Raw genomic sequence first — 20,122 nt, 5'->3', positions numbered from 1 at the left:
GCTGCCAACATTACATACCCCTCTCAGGCAGATCTGGGGGTAGGTATATAGGCAGTAAACCATCTTATGTAATTGCATAGCAGGGAGACCATGGCAGAGCTTGGAACAGAACTCTAGTATCCTGCCCACTGGTTCATGCTGCCTATCAGTGTCTTCATTTTCAATGGATAGTTAGATGGATGATACCATGTGTCTAGTGGGTAAGACACACGATTCCATTTTTGGTCTACGACTCACCAGTTCGGTGACTTTGGGAAGCTCCTTCTCCCCGTCTGGGCCTGTGTTTCCCCCACACATGACCTTTGTCGATTTTGCATTTTTTGATTTTTAGCTCAGGAGGGCTGTGAATGTCTCTTCCTGCATGTCAGTCCTAGTGCAATGAGACTGTAATCTTGAGGCCCTTCTCCTTCATACTGATGTAAATCAGGAGCAAGGGAGTAATTAGATTGTCCTAAAGTGTGTTAAATGAGAAGAGAATAAGTCAAAGGTAAGTAAAACAACAAGTTTATTTTTCAAATTTCCAGACTGACCAGCAGCAGAGTTTGGGGTCTGTTCTTGTCTAATCCCTAACAGCTCACAGAAAACTAGCTGAATTCCGATCTCATTCATTTTGTGGCAATCACTCATAGCCAATGATTAAAAACAATTCACATCGGCAAGGTGGGACATGCCAAATCACTTGCTCCAACCAAAATTAAGATTGGGCATGCCCTAGCATACAGGGGACAGAGTTAAAGCTGCAGGTGTTGTACTACACAAGGGGGCAGAGTTAAGGCTATACACGATCTACCATAGAACATTTGGACCAGCCTAGGTTTATGTTTTGAGATCATATGTTTGCCTTCTACCCAAAGAAAACACAAACACCACCACAGAGTCTCAGAAGGAATAAGTATCTTTCCTAAGTCCCCTTTCCCAATGTACTCTCTGGAACCAATTTTATACATCAGGAGGACCACATGGTCAAAGAAAGAAATGGCAACCGTCTGCTTCCTAACAAAGAGAAAATGTTTTCCACAGCTGCAAACAAAGGGCCTAATACTGCAAGAAGCTGATTGTTCTGAGTTCCCACTGCTCTTAGTAGTCCTGGCTTTTGGTAGGTTGGCCTAGACCCAAAGCAAAATTCCACAGCTCAACAACCCTACAATTTGACTGCTTTGGGATGCTTTCCTGGGCTTCAAGACACATGAGGCAAGGCAGCATTATTCATGCATTCATCAGAATGGATTGAGGGTCTGGCCTAGCAATACCTTCATTGTAAATCAGGGTAATACTACTAGGGTCAGTGGTGCTAATTTCCCTCTTGCTCGTCCCAGTGTAAATCAGGAGTAACTCTATACAGTAAATGGGCCTGGGTCTGCTGTTTCTCACTTTAATGTAAATCAGGGATAACTCAGTTAGAATCCTGGAGTCTGATTCTGGAGTCATTCACCTCAGCGTGAATCAGGAGTAACTACAATGGAATCAATGGACCTGAATCTTCTTCCACTCACTTGAGCATGAATCAGAAACAACTTAGTTGACATGGAAAGGCTTTTATGCTCATCCCAAACTAAATCAACAATAACTCAACTGAAGGCAATGGTGCTGTTTCTTTTCTCAGTTGCTCTGGTTTGGAATTAGGCTAAATCTGCTAAAGTCAATGGCCTAGTTTATCTTCTGCATCCATGCTGTGCTTTGCATAACACTGGTGCCTTTGTGGGAGGAAGGAAAGATGGCTGCAAGATGTTTTATAGCTCTTTGTTTTTTTGAGCCAACTTGGAGGTTTATTCATGCCTTGTTTCCACTTAGAGTACCCTCAAGGCTGCTCTATGTTGCACCAATGTGCTTATGGGGTCAAGAGGCCATTCCATTAACAAGAGATCATTGGGGGGTTAAAAACACTCCAGGACAAACCAGCTGTCTCCAGTTTCCCCTACACCAGGGTCTGGCTTTCATCCTATGCAGGGGGAATACACAGCAGGCTGATTAAAGTGGTTTCATGGGCGCTTTGCACTGCTGGAGTGGTGAAACAGGGCTGGAGTAGGAGCTACACTGATTTATAACTGGTGTAAATGAGAGACAAATCATGCCCAGTGAGAAGTAACCTCCCATCCCTTCTCCCCATATTTCCAATCTGATCTCAGTTTGCAATGTGGTTTGAAGTCGGTTCTTATCTCATCCCCACCAATTCATACACAGCAAGAAAAGACTCATTACTTTCAGCTCTCATTCGCTTTGTGACAATCACTAATCATTAGCAATGAATAAAAAGACACACTCTGCCATCGGATGGCACCAGCACACCACACCAAAGCAAATCAATCATGGGACTGCCTATTCTGTTAATTACTAGTCCTAGAATGAAATGCTTGAGAGAGCATTTCCCAAAGAGGAACAGAGCAGATGAATAAAACACTGTCATCCTGCCAGATTAACATGGGCACACTTTGGAGTCAATGAAGTTGTTCCAGATATAGGCATGGAATGTCTGGTTTGCAGTGAGTTTCAAAAGCATTCAATAGCTATGTGCCAGTAACCTGATATTTCAGTAAGTATCACTCTGCAGTTAATTGCCTTCTTCCCATTAGTTAATACTGTGACCCTATTTCTAGGAACATGTGAAAAGTTCAATTCTGAAACACTTCGGATGTGTCTACACTTGAGCAGCAGGTAAAATTTCCTGTTTGGGCAGGTGAACCTATGCTAGCCTTGATTGAGCTAGTGTGCTAAAAATAGCAATGTAGTGGCAGCTGCATGGGTGGCCCTGAACATCTACCTTGGCGATTAGCTGGGATTGTACTCAGGGTGGGTAGCTATTTACAACTCACTAGTTTTGTCGAAGTTGGAAATTACTCCTCCATCTCCAGTCTAAACATACCTTTAAGGTATGTCTCTACACTGCAAAATTAGGGGTGTTCTCAGCTCAGGTTAGCTAAACCATGTTAGCTAATTTGGATTAAAACAGCAGTGAAGATCCAGCAACTTGACTCCTAACTGAAGTTAGGTGCACATGTTAAAGCCTACAGAGGAACCTTCAGTTGGACTCAAACCATTAACCCAAGTTACAAGCCAAGTTGCCAGATTTTGACTACTATGTTAAACCAAGTTAGCTAACAAAGGTTAGCTAACTTGAATTAAGAACACTTCTAATTTTGCAGTGTAGCTGTGCCATTATACCTGTTGGATTATTTCTGAGAGCAGTCTTTAAAACACAGAGTTACTCATGAGTGTGTTTGTATTTGCAACAATTCCATTTTGTGACACCTTTCAGGGTTTCTAAGTTTGTTAGTTTTCAGCAGTAACAAAACCTTTCCAGTGTTTTCACAAAATGCATAGTGTTGGAATGTCTGGTTTCGGATTAGAAAGATCAGGTTTTGGATTCTGGTCTTTCTCTGTTGTACCAGGAGTGACGGGAGAGCCCTGTTCCTCAAAATCCTTCCCAGTGAAATCATTGGCAACACCAATACACCTCTGTAAAGTGGCTTTGACAAAACTCCGTATTTTGATGACATTTAATTTAGTAAAAAATGTCTCAATTAGCTATAGTTTGTTGGATTATGCCCTATACATGTAAAATTATTCCTAAGCACTGATGGTTACAATTGGGTTCAAAAATTGGGCCACAGCATGCTGTTGTTATTATTTATTAATTAATTTATTATTATTATTTATTATGTAGCTGGTATATGAGAAGCAGCAATTTTCTCATTGAAATCACTGATGGAGATCTAAAAACTGATTCTCTGTCTTAAAAAATTTATGGCATCTATCCTGAAAATATTTACCCAGGTAGCTAACTCATATCAGCAGTCTTTGGAAACCCCAGGAACAGATTTTAAAAGGTGCAGATAGGCGATCAGATAACATATGTCAATAAAATCAAGGATAAAGGATAAGAATAAGAACATGATTCATGCAGGACATCTACATATCAGAGTTAAGCTTATTTGGGTGTTATAATTGCATTTCAGTGCCTATACATATTTGGATTCCTTTTAAGTGTAATCTTAATTTCCTAGTGTAATTTACTTAGTTTGCAATGCTTTTTTGGGGGGATCATTATAACGTACCTGTAATTTTTCTGCCCTGAAATTACTGATATAGAGTCTGAATCATAATTCCATATTAAGTTGTTATTATTTCAAATATATTTGGAAATAGTGTGAAAATCTGCACTTTCTCTCATCTTTATAATCATAATCATGAGAGGCTGAAATGATCAACCTGTTTCCACTGTTTTTTTGACCAATGTAACTCCAATAACTTCTCTGAAGTTTCTAATGATTTACATTATTGTGAACGAGGAGATGCAAGCCATATACTTGGTCTGAGGCCAGAATCTGAGCTGGTAAAAACCAGTGTAGCTTCACTGGAATCAGTGGGCCGGACTCCCAGCTGGCATGCATCTGTCAGAGCTCCTCTGGAGTCAGTGAACCAGATGGTTCTCTCATTACAGTGAATGAAGCTACACCAATGTGAATCAGTTGAACATTGAGCACAGAATATTCAAACACACCACACACACAACCTCCAGCCGCATCTTTATCGCTGACATTCGAAACAAAGAAACAATATATAGAGGAAGAGAGGGTGGGAGAGAAGAATTTTTTTCAGCCATAACTCTGTTTATCAAAATGACATTACCACAGCAAACCAAACTCGGCTTTTTATTACAGCTGTGCAAAACAGAATGCACCCCATTCCCTTCAGTGTGAAGTGTGGACAGAGTCTGCCTGGTACAAAGTAGGTGCAGAATGTATCCTCTTTTAGATAGGTGTGAATGTCTGAACTAGGTAACACGGAGGAGACAGCCAGGTTCCTCCACAGGAACATATTGTATGAGCTGGGTTTGGAGTAAATAGCTCTGCATGCCCCACCTTGCCTATGTGGATAGTGGAGGTGGAGTTCACCATGGCTTCTGTCTTCAGCGGTCAAGTAGACACCTGGGTTGTCTCCTTCCCTATAACCCCTTAAGGCCCAAAGAATACTGGACTAGAAATTCTATACGCCAATATCGTATAATTTGGTGCCTGACCTGTGGGTGCCAAGATACCATGTTGATAAATGAAAAGGAGAAAGAGAGATAAAGAGATGGTATATGAAGATAGATGGTGAAGTGGTGCTGGTCTCAGTATATCAGAGAGACAAAGTGGGTGAGGCGATATCTTTTAGTGGACTAGCTTCTGTTGGTGAAAGAGACAAGCTTTCGACCCACACAGAGCTTTTCTTCAGGTCTGGGTGGGTAGATAGATAGATATGGGGAGAGACAGATTGACCATCTGTATAATGTATCAAGAAACATATTCACGTTACTGTGGGTTCTGTGCTAGGTTCATAGTCTGACATGCTTGAGGTCCTGGTGGGGCACTGAAGAGAATTTAAAAACATCTGCTCACTCTGCGCATCTCCTCAGACTGCTCACAGACATTTGGAAGCTGCAAAGAGGCCAGGCTATATACTCCAGAAGAAGGTGAGGCAAGTTTACATTTCAAGAGGGCTTTAAACAATTCTAGTATCAGGTTCCTCTCCTGTGGAGGTGAAAAGGAATATTCTGGGCATGCCAAATTCTGTTCTGAGTTACAGCAGTGTTAATCTTTGATATCTTCATTGACACTAGTACAGTTACTCAAAATGAACACTGCTATTACTTTGCTACCTTAAATACTTCAGATTTACACCACTGCAACTCCTTTCTCTTCAGTGGACTGATTTACAACTATTCTTGCCTTACAAAGAAGTATTAATGGGTTCAGATTCTAAACTATCATTTCTATTGTGCCTCTGATTTTACTTCCTGCTTGTTAGATATGTTGGGTAGGGGAGGTCACAAATTTTCCATCAAAAATTTTTTCAATGCAAAATTGTGATTTCAAATAAACAAACAAGCAAAAACCCCACCACCAACCATTTCCCACAGAATGTGTTGGCTTTCCACAAAACAAATTGATTTTTTTTTTAAAAATAGAAGCTTGGTCACTTTTGCTTTAAAGAGGAGGAAGGACGATACACTGGTTAGAACTCTGGCTTTGACACTGCAGGACACAGATTCAGTTCATTCTTCTATCACAGTGTCCCTGTGTGACCTTGGCCTGGTGCATTAGAGCCCCATTTTTGCAAGGTACTTAGGCTCCTAATGATGCCAATAGGTAGCTAATTGGATTTTCAAATATGCCTAAAAAGATTAGGTACCAAACTCCCATTGGTTGCACTGGAAGGTGGGTGTCTAACCTGCTCAGGAGCTTTTGAAAATCCAAAATGGGCCCCTATTTGGATCTTTGAGACACACAGAGTTTAAGGGACAGGTTTTTAAATGGGTTTATGCAGTGATGAACTGCTAAAATCTTAACAACCGGTTCCCTATAAAAAGTTCTGATTTAAGGCATGTGCCACAGTACGTATTTTTTGTTCCACTAAGGTTACCATACGTCCATATTTTCCCGGGAGGAATTTTTAAATTTTAAAAATTCTGCCCGGATGGCGATTTAAGAACCAAAAAGCCTGACATCTCCAGGAAAATACAGATGTATGTTAACCCTACCTAAAGTTCTTTTTTAAAAAGATGGGCCTTGTCATAAACGGATAGTTAAGAGTTAATGGAACAGAAGTATTTCATATCTCTTTTGCCTGGAAAGGGTTAACAAGAACAGTGAGCCTGGCTGTCACCTGACCAGAGGACCAATCAGGGGACAGGATACTTTCAAATCTTGAGGGAGGGAAGTTTTTGTGTGTGCTGTTAGTTTTTGGTTGTAGTTCACTCTGGGGGCTCAGAGGGACCAGATGTGCAACCAGGTTTCTCTCCAATCTCTCAGATACAGGCTCTTATAAGGTCAGAATAGTGAGTACTAGGTAGATAAAGCGAGTTAGGCTTATGGTTGTTTTCTTTATTTGCAAACGTGTATTTGGCTGGGAGGAGTTCAAATGTGTATTTGGCTGGAAGGAGTTCAAATTGGTATTTGCTGAAAAAATTTTAATTTGTACTTGTATACTTAGGCTGGGAGGGTATTCCCAGTGTCTATAGCTGAAAGACCCTGTATCTATTCTGTCTTAAATTTACAAAAATAATTTTTATTTTTTTCTTTAATTAAAAGCTTTTCTTGTTTAAGAACCTGATTGTTGTTTTTTTATTCTTGTGAGACCCCAGGGGACTGGGTCTGGATTCATCAGGGAATTGGTGGGGAGAAAGGAGGGAAGAGGGAGAGAAAGGTTAATTTCTCTCTGTGTTAGGATTACTTTCTCTTTCAGGGAGAGTTTGGGAGGGAGAGAGAGAAGGAGGAGGGGAGGTAAATGTTCCTCTCTGTTTAAAGATTCAAGGAGTCTGAATCACAGTGATCTTCCAGGGTAACCCAGGGAGGGGAAGTCTGGGAGAGGCAACGGTGAGGGAAAGGGTTTACTTTCCTTGTGGTAAGATCCAGAGGGTCTGGGCCTTGGGGTTCCTCGGCCAAGGTTTTGGTGGGACCAGAGTGTACCAGGCACTGTAATTCCTGGTTCGTGGCAACGCTACAGGTTCTAAGCTGGGAATTGAGTTTAGAGGAATTCATGCTGGTACCCCATCTTTTGGACGCTAAGGTTCAGAGTGGGGGAATTATACCATGACAGGCCTGAACTAGAAAGGGTCTCCGTTTCAAATATGTGGGTCCCCACCACTCCCTGGGGGTGTGCTAGGGTGACCAGATGTCCCGATTTTATAGGGACAGTCTCGATTTTTGAGTCTTTTTATTGTACAGGATCCTATTACTCCCCACCCCATCTCGATTTTTCACACTTGCTGTCTGGTCACCCTAGGGCGTGCACATGTGTGGGTCCCAGCTGCTCCCTGCCTCCCTCATTGAAGCAAGTGTGCAGGGTTCCTGCCCTGAGAACTGCAGGGCACCAGTGGACGTGTGACTGGCTGCAGACAGGGGCGTGGGGCAGGGCTAGCTGGGGGCAGGGGGTGCAACATGTTCTGGCTGTGGGTAGAGGCTGGCTGTGGGTTGGGGCTGGCTGCGGGCAGGGGGTGTGGCAGGGAGGTGCAGCAGGGGCTGGCTGGGGGCAGGGCAGGGGGTGCAGGCAGGGGACTGGCTGCGGGCAGGGGGTGTGGCAGGAGGGTGCAGCAGGGGGTGGCTGTGAGCAGAGGGTGTGGCAGGGGGGTGCAGCAGGGGCTGGTGGTGGGACAGGGGGTGCAGCAGGGGTGACTGTGGGCAGGGGGTGCAGGCAGAGGGTGGCTGGGGGCAAGGGGTGCGGGCAGGGGACGGTTGTGGGCAGGGGGGTGCAGCAGGAGGCTGGCTGCAGGCAGGAGGTGCAGGCAGGGGCTGGCTGGGGACAGGCAGGGGGTGCAGCAGGGGCTGGCTGTAGGCAGGGGGTGCAGCAGGGGCTGGCTGGGGGCAGGGGGTGCAGGCAGGGGGGTGCAGCAGGGGCTGGCTGTGGGCAGGGGGTGCAGCAGGGGCTGGCTGTAGGCAGGGGGTGCAGCAGGGGCTGGCTGGGGACAGGGGGTGCAGGCAGGGGGGTGCAGCAGGGGGTGCAGGCAGGGGGGTGCAGCAGGACGCAGCCCAGGCCAGCAGAGCAGCTGGGGAGCCCCAAGGCCAGAGGTCCAAGCAACAGCAGCAGCAGTATCAGGGCCAGGAGGCAGCCCACATGGCTCCTCATCGCAGCGCAGCGCTCCCCCCGCGGCTGGGAGGAGGAATTACACTGTTCCCGGCCAGGGCCCATCAAAGCTTCCCTCGCAGGGAAACCAGTTAACAAGTGGTTCTAAAACCGCTTCAAAATTTAACAACCAGTTCATGTGAACCGGCTCCAGTTCACCACTGGGTTTAGGTGCCTAGTGCCTCTTCTGAGACATGAGAACAATAGCCCTTCCCTGTGCCACCACGGTGTTGGGAGGATAAATGCACTGAAGACTGGGGACATGTAACTGAGTGGATGGCTGGAGCAAAGCATAGAAGACCCTGGGTCATACTTTATTTGTACCACATTTAGAGCCAATCCTTTACTTCACTCACTTGAATCGTCCCATTGAAGTCAAATGACTAAAGTGACCCACTTAAGAACATAAGAACAGCCATACAGGGCCAGGCTAATTGTCCATTTGGCCCAGTATCCTAACCTCCGACAGCAGCCACTGCCACTTGCACACAGGCTTAAAGGATCAGACTCTTGGGCCCCTCATTTACCTTGATGTACCTCTGTTTCCTCTCAGTCCGAGGTAGATACGTAAGGAGTGTATATATAGAGCCAGTTGCGTTTGATCCCTTCATAGTTGTGGAAGGAGGGAAGGCTAAAGAGGGTTCCTCTTCTTTCTTCCCCCAGACAGGAGCTAGCCACACTTACAGTCACTGAATAAGACAACAGTTGTGGTCACCAGCCCAGGCAAAAGGGCAGGGAAGAGACAAGGAATAGATTGTGCAAGCTAAGTCTTTCCTCAAGACACTTTGTCCAAGAGGTGACTTGATTATTGTCTATATGAAGAGAAGATGCTACAGGTCTTGTTAATCTAGCAGATAAAGTTAAAACCAAATCCAATGGCTGGAATGTGAAATAAAAAAAAGTTCCACCTGGAAATGAGACATTAAATTTTAACTGTGGAGGGTAATTAACCATTGCAACAACTTCCTTATAGATGTGGTGGATTCTCCATGACTTGGAGTTCAAAATCCAGAACAATGTCTTTCAAATTGATATGATCTAGGTCATCCAAAAGTTATGGTCTCAATGCAGGAATTACTGGGTGTAATTATATGGCCTGTTATGCAAGAGGTTACACTTGATGAACATAATTATTTTTCTGGACTTAAAATCTATGGACACATGAATTTGAGTATTCAGCTGCTTGGCTTTGGTTTTCAGTTAGATGCTTTTATCACAGAACCATAGACATTAGAGAGGGGAAAATATGCTCTAGGAAATGAACATTAATTGGTGTGCAGGATTGCATTGGTAAATTCCAACAATTTTATTATTTTCTCACTTATTTCCTGTGCTGGAGAAAAGTACTATTCAGTATAAGTAAGGACACCAGAATCTGGTCTGATGTTAGCTGCAGGGGATAAAATTTGAGGTAGGACAATTTCTCCGTTAAACAGTATTCAGGATCTTCATTTACTATTCATAATTGAAAAGAATGGGAAACCTGCACCTCATGCAGCCTCATGTCTTTATTTACTTAGTTTTTTTTCCTCAGAACTGAGCTTATCAGAGGAATGACCACAGGCAATCATACCTCGGTGTCCCATTTCATCCTCTTGGGATTTGCCGACCACCCTGAGCTGAGCTGGGGGCTATTTGTGGTGTTTCTGTCTTGTTATCTCATTGCTCTGATTGGGATCTTCTCATTATCTTTGTCACTTTGGCCGACGCTGCCCTTCACACTCCCAAGTATTTCTTCCTCTGGAACTTGTCCTTCCTGGAGATCTCTTACACCTTGGTCACCCTGCCCAAGATATTGGCCAACCTCGTCTCAGAGGATAGAACCATCTCCTTCCTCGGCTGTGCAACACAGATGTATTTCCTTCTCTTCCTAGGAGGGACAGAATGTTACCTCCTTTCTGTGATGGTCTACGACCGATACATTGCTATATGCCACCCACTGCGTTACCTGGTCCTTATGAACAGGAGAGTCTATATAGGGCTTGCGGCTGCTTCCTGGCTCACCAACCTCCTGGTGTTAAAGGGTCACGTTGCTGCCATATTCACCCTACCATTCTGTAGCTGTAATAAAATCAACCATTTCTTCTGTGATGTCCCCCCAGTGATGAAACTGGTCTGTGGGGACACCCACAGAACTTAAATCACCATTCTCCTGGTTGCCCTCTTCTTTGTCCTGCTGCCATTCATGCTCATCCTTTCTTCCTACGTTCGTATCATCTCAACCATCCTGAAGATGCCTTCAGCTGAGGGCAGGCAGAAAACCTTCTCCACCTACTCCTTGCACCTCCTGGTGGTGACTCTGTTCTATGGGATAGCCTGCACCATGTACCTGAAACCCAAATCCAGCCACTCGCTGAATAGTGACAAACTCATTGCTCTGCTGTACTCTGTTGTGACCGCCATGCTAAACCCCATTATCTACAGCTTGCGGAACAAGGAGGTGACAGGGGCACTCCGGAGATTAACTGAAAAAAATGTACTCAGGCACCAAGATTTTCTACTGCATTTGTGGAGGCTTTGCTATTTTTGTAAAATTAGAAATGCACTGTGACTCTTCAAACCAAAAATAAAGCTGGTCTAAAATTTTTGATGAAAATTTTGTCATTGGAAAATAAAGTTTAATAAAAACTTATTTCTTTTAAATTAACAACTATGAGTATTCCTCTCACTTTCCCCCAATTTCTCACTTTGTCTCAGCTGGCAAAAACTAGAAAACAGTCAGACTACGGAGAGGAAAAAAACCTACTTTCTTACATCTCTGTCTGTTTCCCAACAATTTGCCAGTTGGAAAACAGTTGAAGTGTGACTTTCAGCATTTGACTTCAAAGGTATCACTTTCTACACTTCTGCCTGTTTCTCACATGTTCTTATTTCTCATCTGTTTTTACTTTGAAAACAGCAAGGAAGAGTGGGAAAAGTTGCTGGGAGAGGGAAACAAACAAACAAAAAAAACGTTTTTTTCTCCCTTGAATAATTTTCTCACAGGAAAACAGGGATTTCCAAATGGAAAACTTTTGATAGGGGATTTTTCCAGAGAAAACTGCCAAGAGAATTCACTGTGTGTGTAAAGATGCCAGAATCTAGCCCCATTGTTGGGATTTTCAAAGGAACTGAAAAAATAAATAAATGTATATATTGTGACAGACCCAGGCCAATGTGGTACAGGAGTCTGGTAGAGGGCAAATATACTGGTCACTAGCTGAGTAGTTTTCTATTCCCTGAGTGACTAGAGCAGGGGCTGCACTGGAGTAATCAGGAACCTGCTAGAACCAATTAAGGCAGACAGGCTGATTAGAACACCTGCAGCCAATCAAGGCAGGCTAATCAGGGCACCTGGGTTTAAAAAGTTGCTCACTCCAGTTAGGCAGGGAGGAGCTGGAGGAGAGGAAGTGTGTGTGAGGAGCTGGGAACAGGAGGCACATAAGGAGCTGAGAGTGAGAGGGTGTGCTGCTGGAGGACTCAGGAGTACAAGCGTTATCAAACACCAGGAGGAAGGCCCTGTGGTGAGGATAAAGAGGTATTTGGAGGAGGCCATGGGGAAGTAGCCCAGGGAGTTGTAGCTGTCATGCAGCTGTTACAGGAGGTACTATAGACAGCTGCAATCCACTGCGCCCTGGGCTGGAACCTGGAGTAGAGGGCGGGCCCGGGTTCCCGCCAAACCTCCCAACTTCTGATCAGACACAGGAGAAGTTGATCCAGACTGTGGGGAAGATCACTGAGGTGAGCAAATCTGCCAATAAGCACAGGACCCACCAAGGTAGAGGAGGAACTTTGTCACAATATATATTGCTTTCCAAAACCTGAAACATTTAGGCCAAAATACAAAATATTTAGGCCAAAACCTGAAATACTTCAGCCAAAACCAAAAAAATGTTTTGATTTGGAAATGTTGCTGCAGCACCTCACTAGAGGTGTATGTCGGGTGACTCAGGCTCATTGTCCTCTGTAGGCTCCCAGGTTGGATTGCGTCATGGATTGTGGGGTCCCTCTTGGATTGGATTGTGGGGTCCCTCTTGGGAAAGCCTGGCAATGGTGTATCATGGGAAAAAATTAGACCAGCACTAATCTTTTTCCATTGTGGACTTTCAGTCACTTTAACTAGCTGTGAATCATTGAGAAACTGTGATAAAGGAGGTGATCTAAAGACATTTGAAATCAATGGAGAAACTCTTGTTGACTTTAATGAGCTTTGGCTCAAGCACAAAAATGTTTCTTGCTTGGCCTCCGTCAGCTACTCTCAACACCAGAACCACAGATCTGTCTCGAATGAAGGACACATAACCACAAGTTGAAAATGTACCAGAGGCCTAGCAGCTGGTGCTCAGCCATTTCCCTAGCTATGAGAACAATTCAGAGATGAATGGACACAGAAGGACCTCATAAGGGGTATATTGACGGCCTTATGATGCATCCACTGGCTAAAGGTCACTGACTTCAATGAGAAGAGACTGGGACAATGCACTTGCGTGGCCCTCTCAACATCATATCTGAGCAGGTATTGTATTTCGGCTTGGAAAGTTTAGGTGAATGTTGATTTCACCGTACACACACACACAAACCAAAATAAAAATATCTCCATCAATGATCATCAAAATGCACAGCTAGGCAAAATAGGAGAAATGCTGCTTGAGAACTTATTAGAGTTTGATTTAAGGTTATTAACTTTGTATATTTTGAGATGTGATGTTGACAATTGAGTTTTAATGGTTATAAAGCTTTATATTTTTGAATCTGTCTCTGTTATTAATACATAATTATGGTTGGATCCTTACCCATTATTCTCTGACACCCCCTCCCGCTGTGATTTGCTGCAACAATGAAGATTTAAATCAATAAAAATCAGGGAAAAAATGATTAAAGTCCAGACTTTTTCATAACTATTAAAATTTAAATTGATACAAACTGGAAAAAATGCTTAAAAATAAACATAAAGATTATCTGTCCAAATCATAAAAAATAAAACTCTAATTTTGCCAAGCCTAATTACACTGAGAAGTCCATGATTTAGAAGTGGTCAAAAGTTTTCCATGAACATTTTTCTTTTGTTAGAAGGTTGGGTTTTTGAATAAAGAAAAAATTTTCATGGATAGTGTCTGCTTTCCCCCAAAACTTTTTGATTGTTTATTGAAGAGCTGAAATTTTTTCAGTCATCAACAATTGCCAGTCGACATCACTTGACATTTTAAAATCAAGATTGGATGGTTTTTCCCACTAAAAGATCTGCTCTACTTCAAACAGGAATTAATTCAGGGACGTTCTATGGCCTGTGTTATACAGGTGGTCAGGCTATATGAAGAGGGTGGTCCCTTCGGACTTTACAATCTAAGAATACCTTTGTAAATCTAGACCTAAGCAATTTAGGTGCACAAATCCCACTGACTTTCAATCAGACGTGTACTCCTAAAGTCCTTTGGATGCTTTTGAAAATCCCATCATCAGTCAGATTCAAATATCTGAGTTATCTGTGAATTCAGCCTATATCACAAGCATCATGCTTATTTAATGTGCTGAGATATCCCTACTGTGGGCCACCAGCTGGGACATTCAAAAACCGAGCTCTGTACCATTCGAGATGCAAGAATAACTGTTCACGCTAGCTTGCCCTTAGGCTGGGATTTCCAAATTTCAGTGTGGATTTGGCTCCCAATGCCCTTAGGCTCTTCTGACAATACCACACATATAGCTCTTCACGTCAAGAAGATATTGAGGAAATATTTGGCTATTTAAATTAATTTTAAAAAGAGGCAACAGGGGATAAAAGATACATTTTATTGTTTTTATCAAATACTTCTCAGGGGTTACAAGTTTTTAGACTCTTAGCTCTTCAGAATATTGGACTAGGACAGGTCCTGTTCATACCTGGATTTGTGTTCTAATTCTTCCTCCCCCAATGCCCCGTCACCCACTTACATTGGTTTTGCAGTACATCAGTGGAGTTACTCCTGGCTTACATTGGTCTAAGACAATGGTCTCCAACCTTTTTACATCCAAGATCACGTTTTGAATCTAAGGGCAACCCAGAATATACCCCTCCCCTTCCCAAAAGCCCCATCCCGCTCACTCCATCCCCAGCTATCCCCATCACTTGCTCTCCCTCATCCTCACTCACTTTCACTGGGCTGGGGTAGGGAGTTGGGGTTTGGGAGGCGATGCAGGATCTGGGCTGGGGCCGAGGGGTTTGCAGTGTGGGAGGGGGCTCTGGGCTGAGCTTGGGGTTGAGCTGAGGTGGTTGGAGTGCAGGAGAGGATGATGGGTGCAAGCTCTGGGAGGGAGTTTGGGTGAAGGAGGGGGCTCCATACTGTACCAGAGAGTTGTGGTGCAGGAGAGGGGTGGAATTCAGGAAGGGGCATGAGTTGTAGCTCCAGGAGGGGGCTCAGGGCTGGGGGTTAGGGCGCAGAAGGGGACATGGGGTACTGGTTCTGGGAGGGGTATCAGGGCCGGAGGTTGGGGTGCGGCCTCCCACTGGGCAGCACTTACCTCTGGTGGCTCCTGAGCAGCAATGTAGCATGGCTGCTGCTAAGGCAGGCTTCCTACCTACCCTAGCCCCATGCTGCTCCTGGAAGGGGCCAACGTGCCCCTGCAACCCCTGGGTGGAGAGCACATGGCTTTGCTCACTGCCCCTCTCTGCAAGCACTGGCCCCATAGATCCCATTGGCCACAGCTCCCCATTCCCAGCCAATGGGAGCTGTGGGGGGTGGTACTTTCAGCAAGGAGCAGTGCACGAAAGGAGACCCCTTGTCCCCCCACCCCGGAGCTGTGGGGCCACGCTAGCCTCTTCCGGGAGCAGCGTGGGGCCAGGACAGGCAAGAAGCCTCTCTTAGCAGCAGCCCTGTTGTGCCACCAAAGATCACAATCAACTGGGAGCTCCTCTAGGATAAACCAGTCAATCACAAAAGACCAGCTGGTGACCACTGGTCTAAGAGGAAGCAGAATTTCACCTACTGAGTTTAATTGAGTTACTCTGGGCCAAGTTATTATTTGCGCAATAAATATCCTTTACCCCATCTAGCAGTAGAAAGGGGCCTTAAAACAGAAGTACTCTTGATTTGCAATCACTTTAAACTGCCTCTGTAATTATCACCTGATCATAAAAATACATTTCCATATTATTGGACCAATTGCTGCTGGTGAAAGAGAAAGGCTTTCAAGCTTACAGAGACCTGAAGAAGAGAATGAAGCTATTACCTCACCCACCTTATCTCTCTGATATCCTGGGACCAACATGACTGCAACAATACTGCACTCAACAATGGAAGATATCAAATTTCGTCATCTGAAATGGAAACTCCATAAAATGAAGAAAAAGGCAACCAAATTTAACAGTGCCCAGACGTGAAGAAGAGCTCTGTGTCAGCTCAATAGCTCGTGTCTCTCACCAACAGAGGGTGGTCCAATAAAATATTTCACCTCACCCACTGTGTCGCTCTAATAGCCTGTGACCGAAATGGCCACAGCAACAATGTAAATCTCTATATTTAAGTATTTTTGAGGTCAGAATCAGGCTCCATAACTTTTGGCCTGATTCTGATCTCATTAATTGTAAACCAAGAGTAAGTCAACTGATGTCGATGAAGTTTGCAATGGTATAAAATGTAAGTGAGAGGGTTTCAGAACCTTAATCTTTGTTCCTGGCCAGATTCTGTTCTCATTGACACTGGCGTAAATCCAGAGTAAGCCGTGGATGACAATGGAAATACTTTGGTTTCACACGAGTGTAACTAAGAGTAGAATTTATTTCAATGATAAATAAATATAAAACCTATTCACTCTGAGAATAAACATAGGCTCCATTTCTATTACATCATATTTACACTAATGTGCAGTCACTTCATTGGAGTTACTCCTCATTTACAATCCACTGGCTTGGAAAAAAAAAACTTCTCTGATTTAAAATAAAGTAACTCAATTGAAATTAGTGGAGTTGCTCCAGGTTTACACTGGCATTACTCCATTGCCTTGAAAAAAAATCTCTCTTGATTTGCAACTTGGTGTGCAAGTTGATTTGTATTTAATGAAGTTACTCTTGATTTACACCGGGATAAGCGAGAGGAGAATCGGACACATTGAAGGCAGTGAAATCACTCCTAATTTACACTAGAGGCAGAGGAGAATCAAGACCATTGACATTACTCCTGATTAGTACAAGCATAACCGAGAGCGGACTCGGGCCTGTAATCCCCAGTGGCTCACAATGAAACACATTCACATGCTTTAAGAAGCTGTGTGTCGGTCCACCTTTTTCTCAGTGCTGCTTTCACCCGCTGGTTCCTCAGGCTGTAGATGACAGGATTCAGCAGGGCAGGTGCCACTGTGTAGAGCAGAGAGAGCAGTTTATCCAGGCCCGACGTGTAACCGGAGTTGGGTCTCAAGTACCTAAAGACAGCACTGCCGTAGAACAGGGAAACAGAGACCAGGTGAGAGGAACACGTGTGGATGGCTTTCCGTTTCCCATCCAGCGATGGGATCCTGAGGATGGCAGTGACAATGCAAATGTAGGAGGCCAGGATGAGCGTGAAGGGGATGATGATGACCAGGATATTCATTAGAACTTTCGTTACCTCATTTACATGGGAGTCTGGGCACAAGAGCTTCACCAGTGGTGGCACGTCACAGAAGAAGTGGTTGATGACATTGGAGCCGCAGAAGGGCACGCTGAATATCAGAGCTGTTTGCCCAAGGGACACAGACATGCCGGTGACCCAGCATCCTGAGACCAGCAGGAGGCAAAGCCTCCTGCTCATGAGGACTGGGTAGTGCAAAGGGTTGCAGATGGCTACATAGCGGTCATAAGATATGACGGCCAGTAGGTAACACACTGCGGTGCCAAAGAATAGGAAGAAGTACATCTGGGTGGCACAGCCAGAGAAAGAGATGGTTTTCTTCTCCAAGAGAAGGTTGGCCAGCATCTTGGGGATGGTGACCGAGGTGTAGCAGATCTCCAGAAAGGCCAAGTTCCGGAGAAAGAAGTACATGGGGGTGTGGAGGACAGGGTCATACACAGTGACGAGGATAACCAGAGCATTCCCCATCAGGATGAGGATGTAGATAGTGAGGAAGGCGAGGAAGAGTAGGGGCTGCAGCTCAGGATAGTGAAAGAGCCCCAGGAGTGTGAATTCCATTATAATTGTGTCATTCCCCCCTGTCATTTCTTCTGGACCCTCCACCTGCACAGGGATGAAATACAAGCCATCTCACCAGCGATGTCTGGAGTTCATTGGTGGATGGGCAGCACAGAGCAAATGGAAACTAGATTCAGTGCTCTCCTCCCTAATTTCTCCTGGAGATGGTGTGCCAGTTAATAATAATAACTATTTATTATGTGTTTAATAGCAGTGCCTAGACACTGGGCCAGTGGCCAGAGCAAACGCTTTGGAATGAGGCCTCTAGTCCTGTCTTTGCCAGTGGCTCCAGCAAGTCCTTTTACTTCTGTTTGTCTCCATTCATCTGTAAAATGAGGCTAGTACTGATCTCCTCTGTAATGCATATTGAGATTGACTAGTGGAAAATATTCTGTAAGAGCTAGATATGGTTGATATTAATAATGCACTAGGCAGTATGCAGATGCATAGTTCTTACAGTCTAAGTAGACAAAACAGGCAAAGGTTGGGAGAAAGAAGGTGATATTTATACACCTATTTTACAAATGAGAAACTGAGTCAGAGAGATTATGGCTGGGGTTGTCTAAAAAAAACTAAGGGCTAGATTTGTAAAGGTATTTAGGCACCTAGTGGGATTTTTAAAAACGCCTAGGCATCTAATAATATGGGAGTTGTGTGTGTAGTTGCTTTTAAAATTCTTGAATTTCCCTAAATACCTTTACAAATCTGTCTATAAATTAATTAGGAACATAATGAGCTGTGCCTCTTTTGAAAAATCTCACACCTCCTGACATTAAGTGCCCTCCTATAACAAGACCATTTTTCTTTTGCAAACAATGAATGTCTGAAAATGGCTTTGAAAATTTCAACCTTATTAATTAAATAAGTATTTTTAATCCATATATTTCAAAATACTTTGCTGGGTGGGTTCTTTACTAGGGTGATATGTATTGAAATAAGAGGACACATTGTTTTAATTTTGCAGTTGGAAGACTGATCTTCACAGAGATTGCCAGAGGTTATACAGTGAATGAAGAAGATAATTACTGTCAGTTACACTGCTGTAAATCTGGAGCCACTCTAGCAAAGTCAATGGAGATTTTGTGGATTTTTGTTAGTGGGTAAAATCTGGGCCTAAATCCCAGACTCTTTCCCTCTTCATTTTACTGCACTCCCCAGTGACATCATATGGAAATACCAAATCTCTTAAGGATAACACTTGTATTCAGAGACTCAGTGGTTCAAAGAATACAGGTACACCACTCATTAGTAACCAGCATCAAATAGACCTTGGTCAGTGACCATCAGCCAGCTGGAAGCATGGGACTGCTGCATAGTTACTAAATTAGATAACTTGGTCATAACTTGGTCAGAACAAAAGAGCTCAACATGTCATATAATCTGACTTCCTGCATAGCACAGGCTGGAGCATTTCACTCTTTATTGAGCCTGCATGGTTACTTCTCTATTGAATCATCACAGCCTATCATCTATTGGATTTGTGTCCGTATACAGAAAATATACACCACCAAAACTAGCCACAGATGGAGACTTGTGCAGGGAAGCTGTTGAGTAAGCAAGCTTAGAGACTGAGTATCTGGCAATCTTTCCCAGACCTGAAGCAGACCTCTATGTAGCTCTAAACTCTCTTTCACCAACAGAAATTGGTCCAATAAAATATATTATCTCACTCACCTTGTTGCTCTGTCTAATTTTATTGTCATACATGGTCCTTTTTAGGGTAGCATATGGGATCTGAGGGTCAGGGTTGAAGCAACCCCCCCCCCCAACATGATCCAGCAAAACATTGAAGCATACTCTTGCCTTTAAGGACATGGGTAGTCCCATTGACTTCAATGGGAACATTTATGTGCTTAAAGTTAGACATATGCATAAGTGTTTTCTGGTTTGTTGCGTGTAGGGGGTGGGAGGAGAAGCGGAAAAGGATTTGATAACTAGATCACTTATTGAGGTGCCTTCCAGTCCTACACTTCTATGACTCTCTGATTTCCTTATGACAACCACTAGCAGGAGAAGTGTTTGAAAGCTGTGTATGTGCTTATGTTGTGTGGCTGTGTGTGTGTGCATATAAGAAGAACTTGCTTGTGGCAGAAAGTAGAAAACAACTTATTTGGAGGGTGTTTGAGTATGTTGTGTGTATTTTGTATTTCATGCTTGTGAGATATCATGTGTGTGATGGAGAACTTGTTTCAATGTTGTATTGGCTGTGCACTGGCATCTCATATCTTGCTACCAGAGTTATTGGTTAAATAAGGGATTATCTCTCCAGGGGTATCACTCCAGCACTATTCACCTGTGCTGAACACACTGATATTGATGCTCTGCAGAATTGTACTACTTTGCTTTTAAAAAAGCCTAGATAGAAAACCAGACAAGGCAGCTGGTTGGATTCAGAAAGGGGG

At 43.9% G+C, this 20,122-nt stretch overlaps 1 protein-coding gene across 1 annotated transcript; it reads right to left on the bottom strand.

Moving 5' to 3' along the window:
* Nucleotides 1–13,987: 13,987 nt before the first annotated feature.
* LOC127040938 (olfactory receptor 10A2-like) lies at nucleotides 13,988–19,427 on the bottom strand. Its single transcript, XM_050935473.1, has 3 exons — nucleotides 19,391–19,427; nucleotides 16,837–17,749; nucleotides 13,988–14,018 (listed from the first exon to the last, which is right to left on the bottom strand). Exons 1-3 carry the CDS (start codon nucleotides 19,425–19,427, stop codon nucleotides 13,988–13,990), a joined length of 981 nt encoding a protein of 326 aa, XP_050791430.1.
* Between the last annotated feature and the right edge of the window lie 695 nt (nucleotides 19,428–20,122).

The sequence above is a fragment of the Gopherus flavomarginatus genome, assembly GCF_025201925.1.
Source record: "Gopherus flavomarginatus isolate rGopFla2 chromosome 11 unlocalized genomic scaffold, rGopFla2.mat.asm SUPER_11_unloc_1, whole genome shotgun sequence".
In the NCBI taxonomy this organism is placed as follows: Eukaryota; Metazoa; Chordata; order Testudines; family Testudinidae; genus Gopherus; species Gopherus flavomarginatus.
The sequence above is the reverse complement of the archived record's forward strand: the minus strand, read 5'-3'. Positions and strand labels throughout refer to the sequence as shown.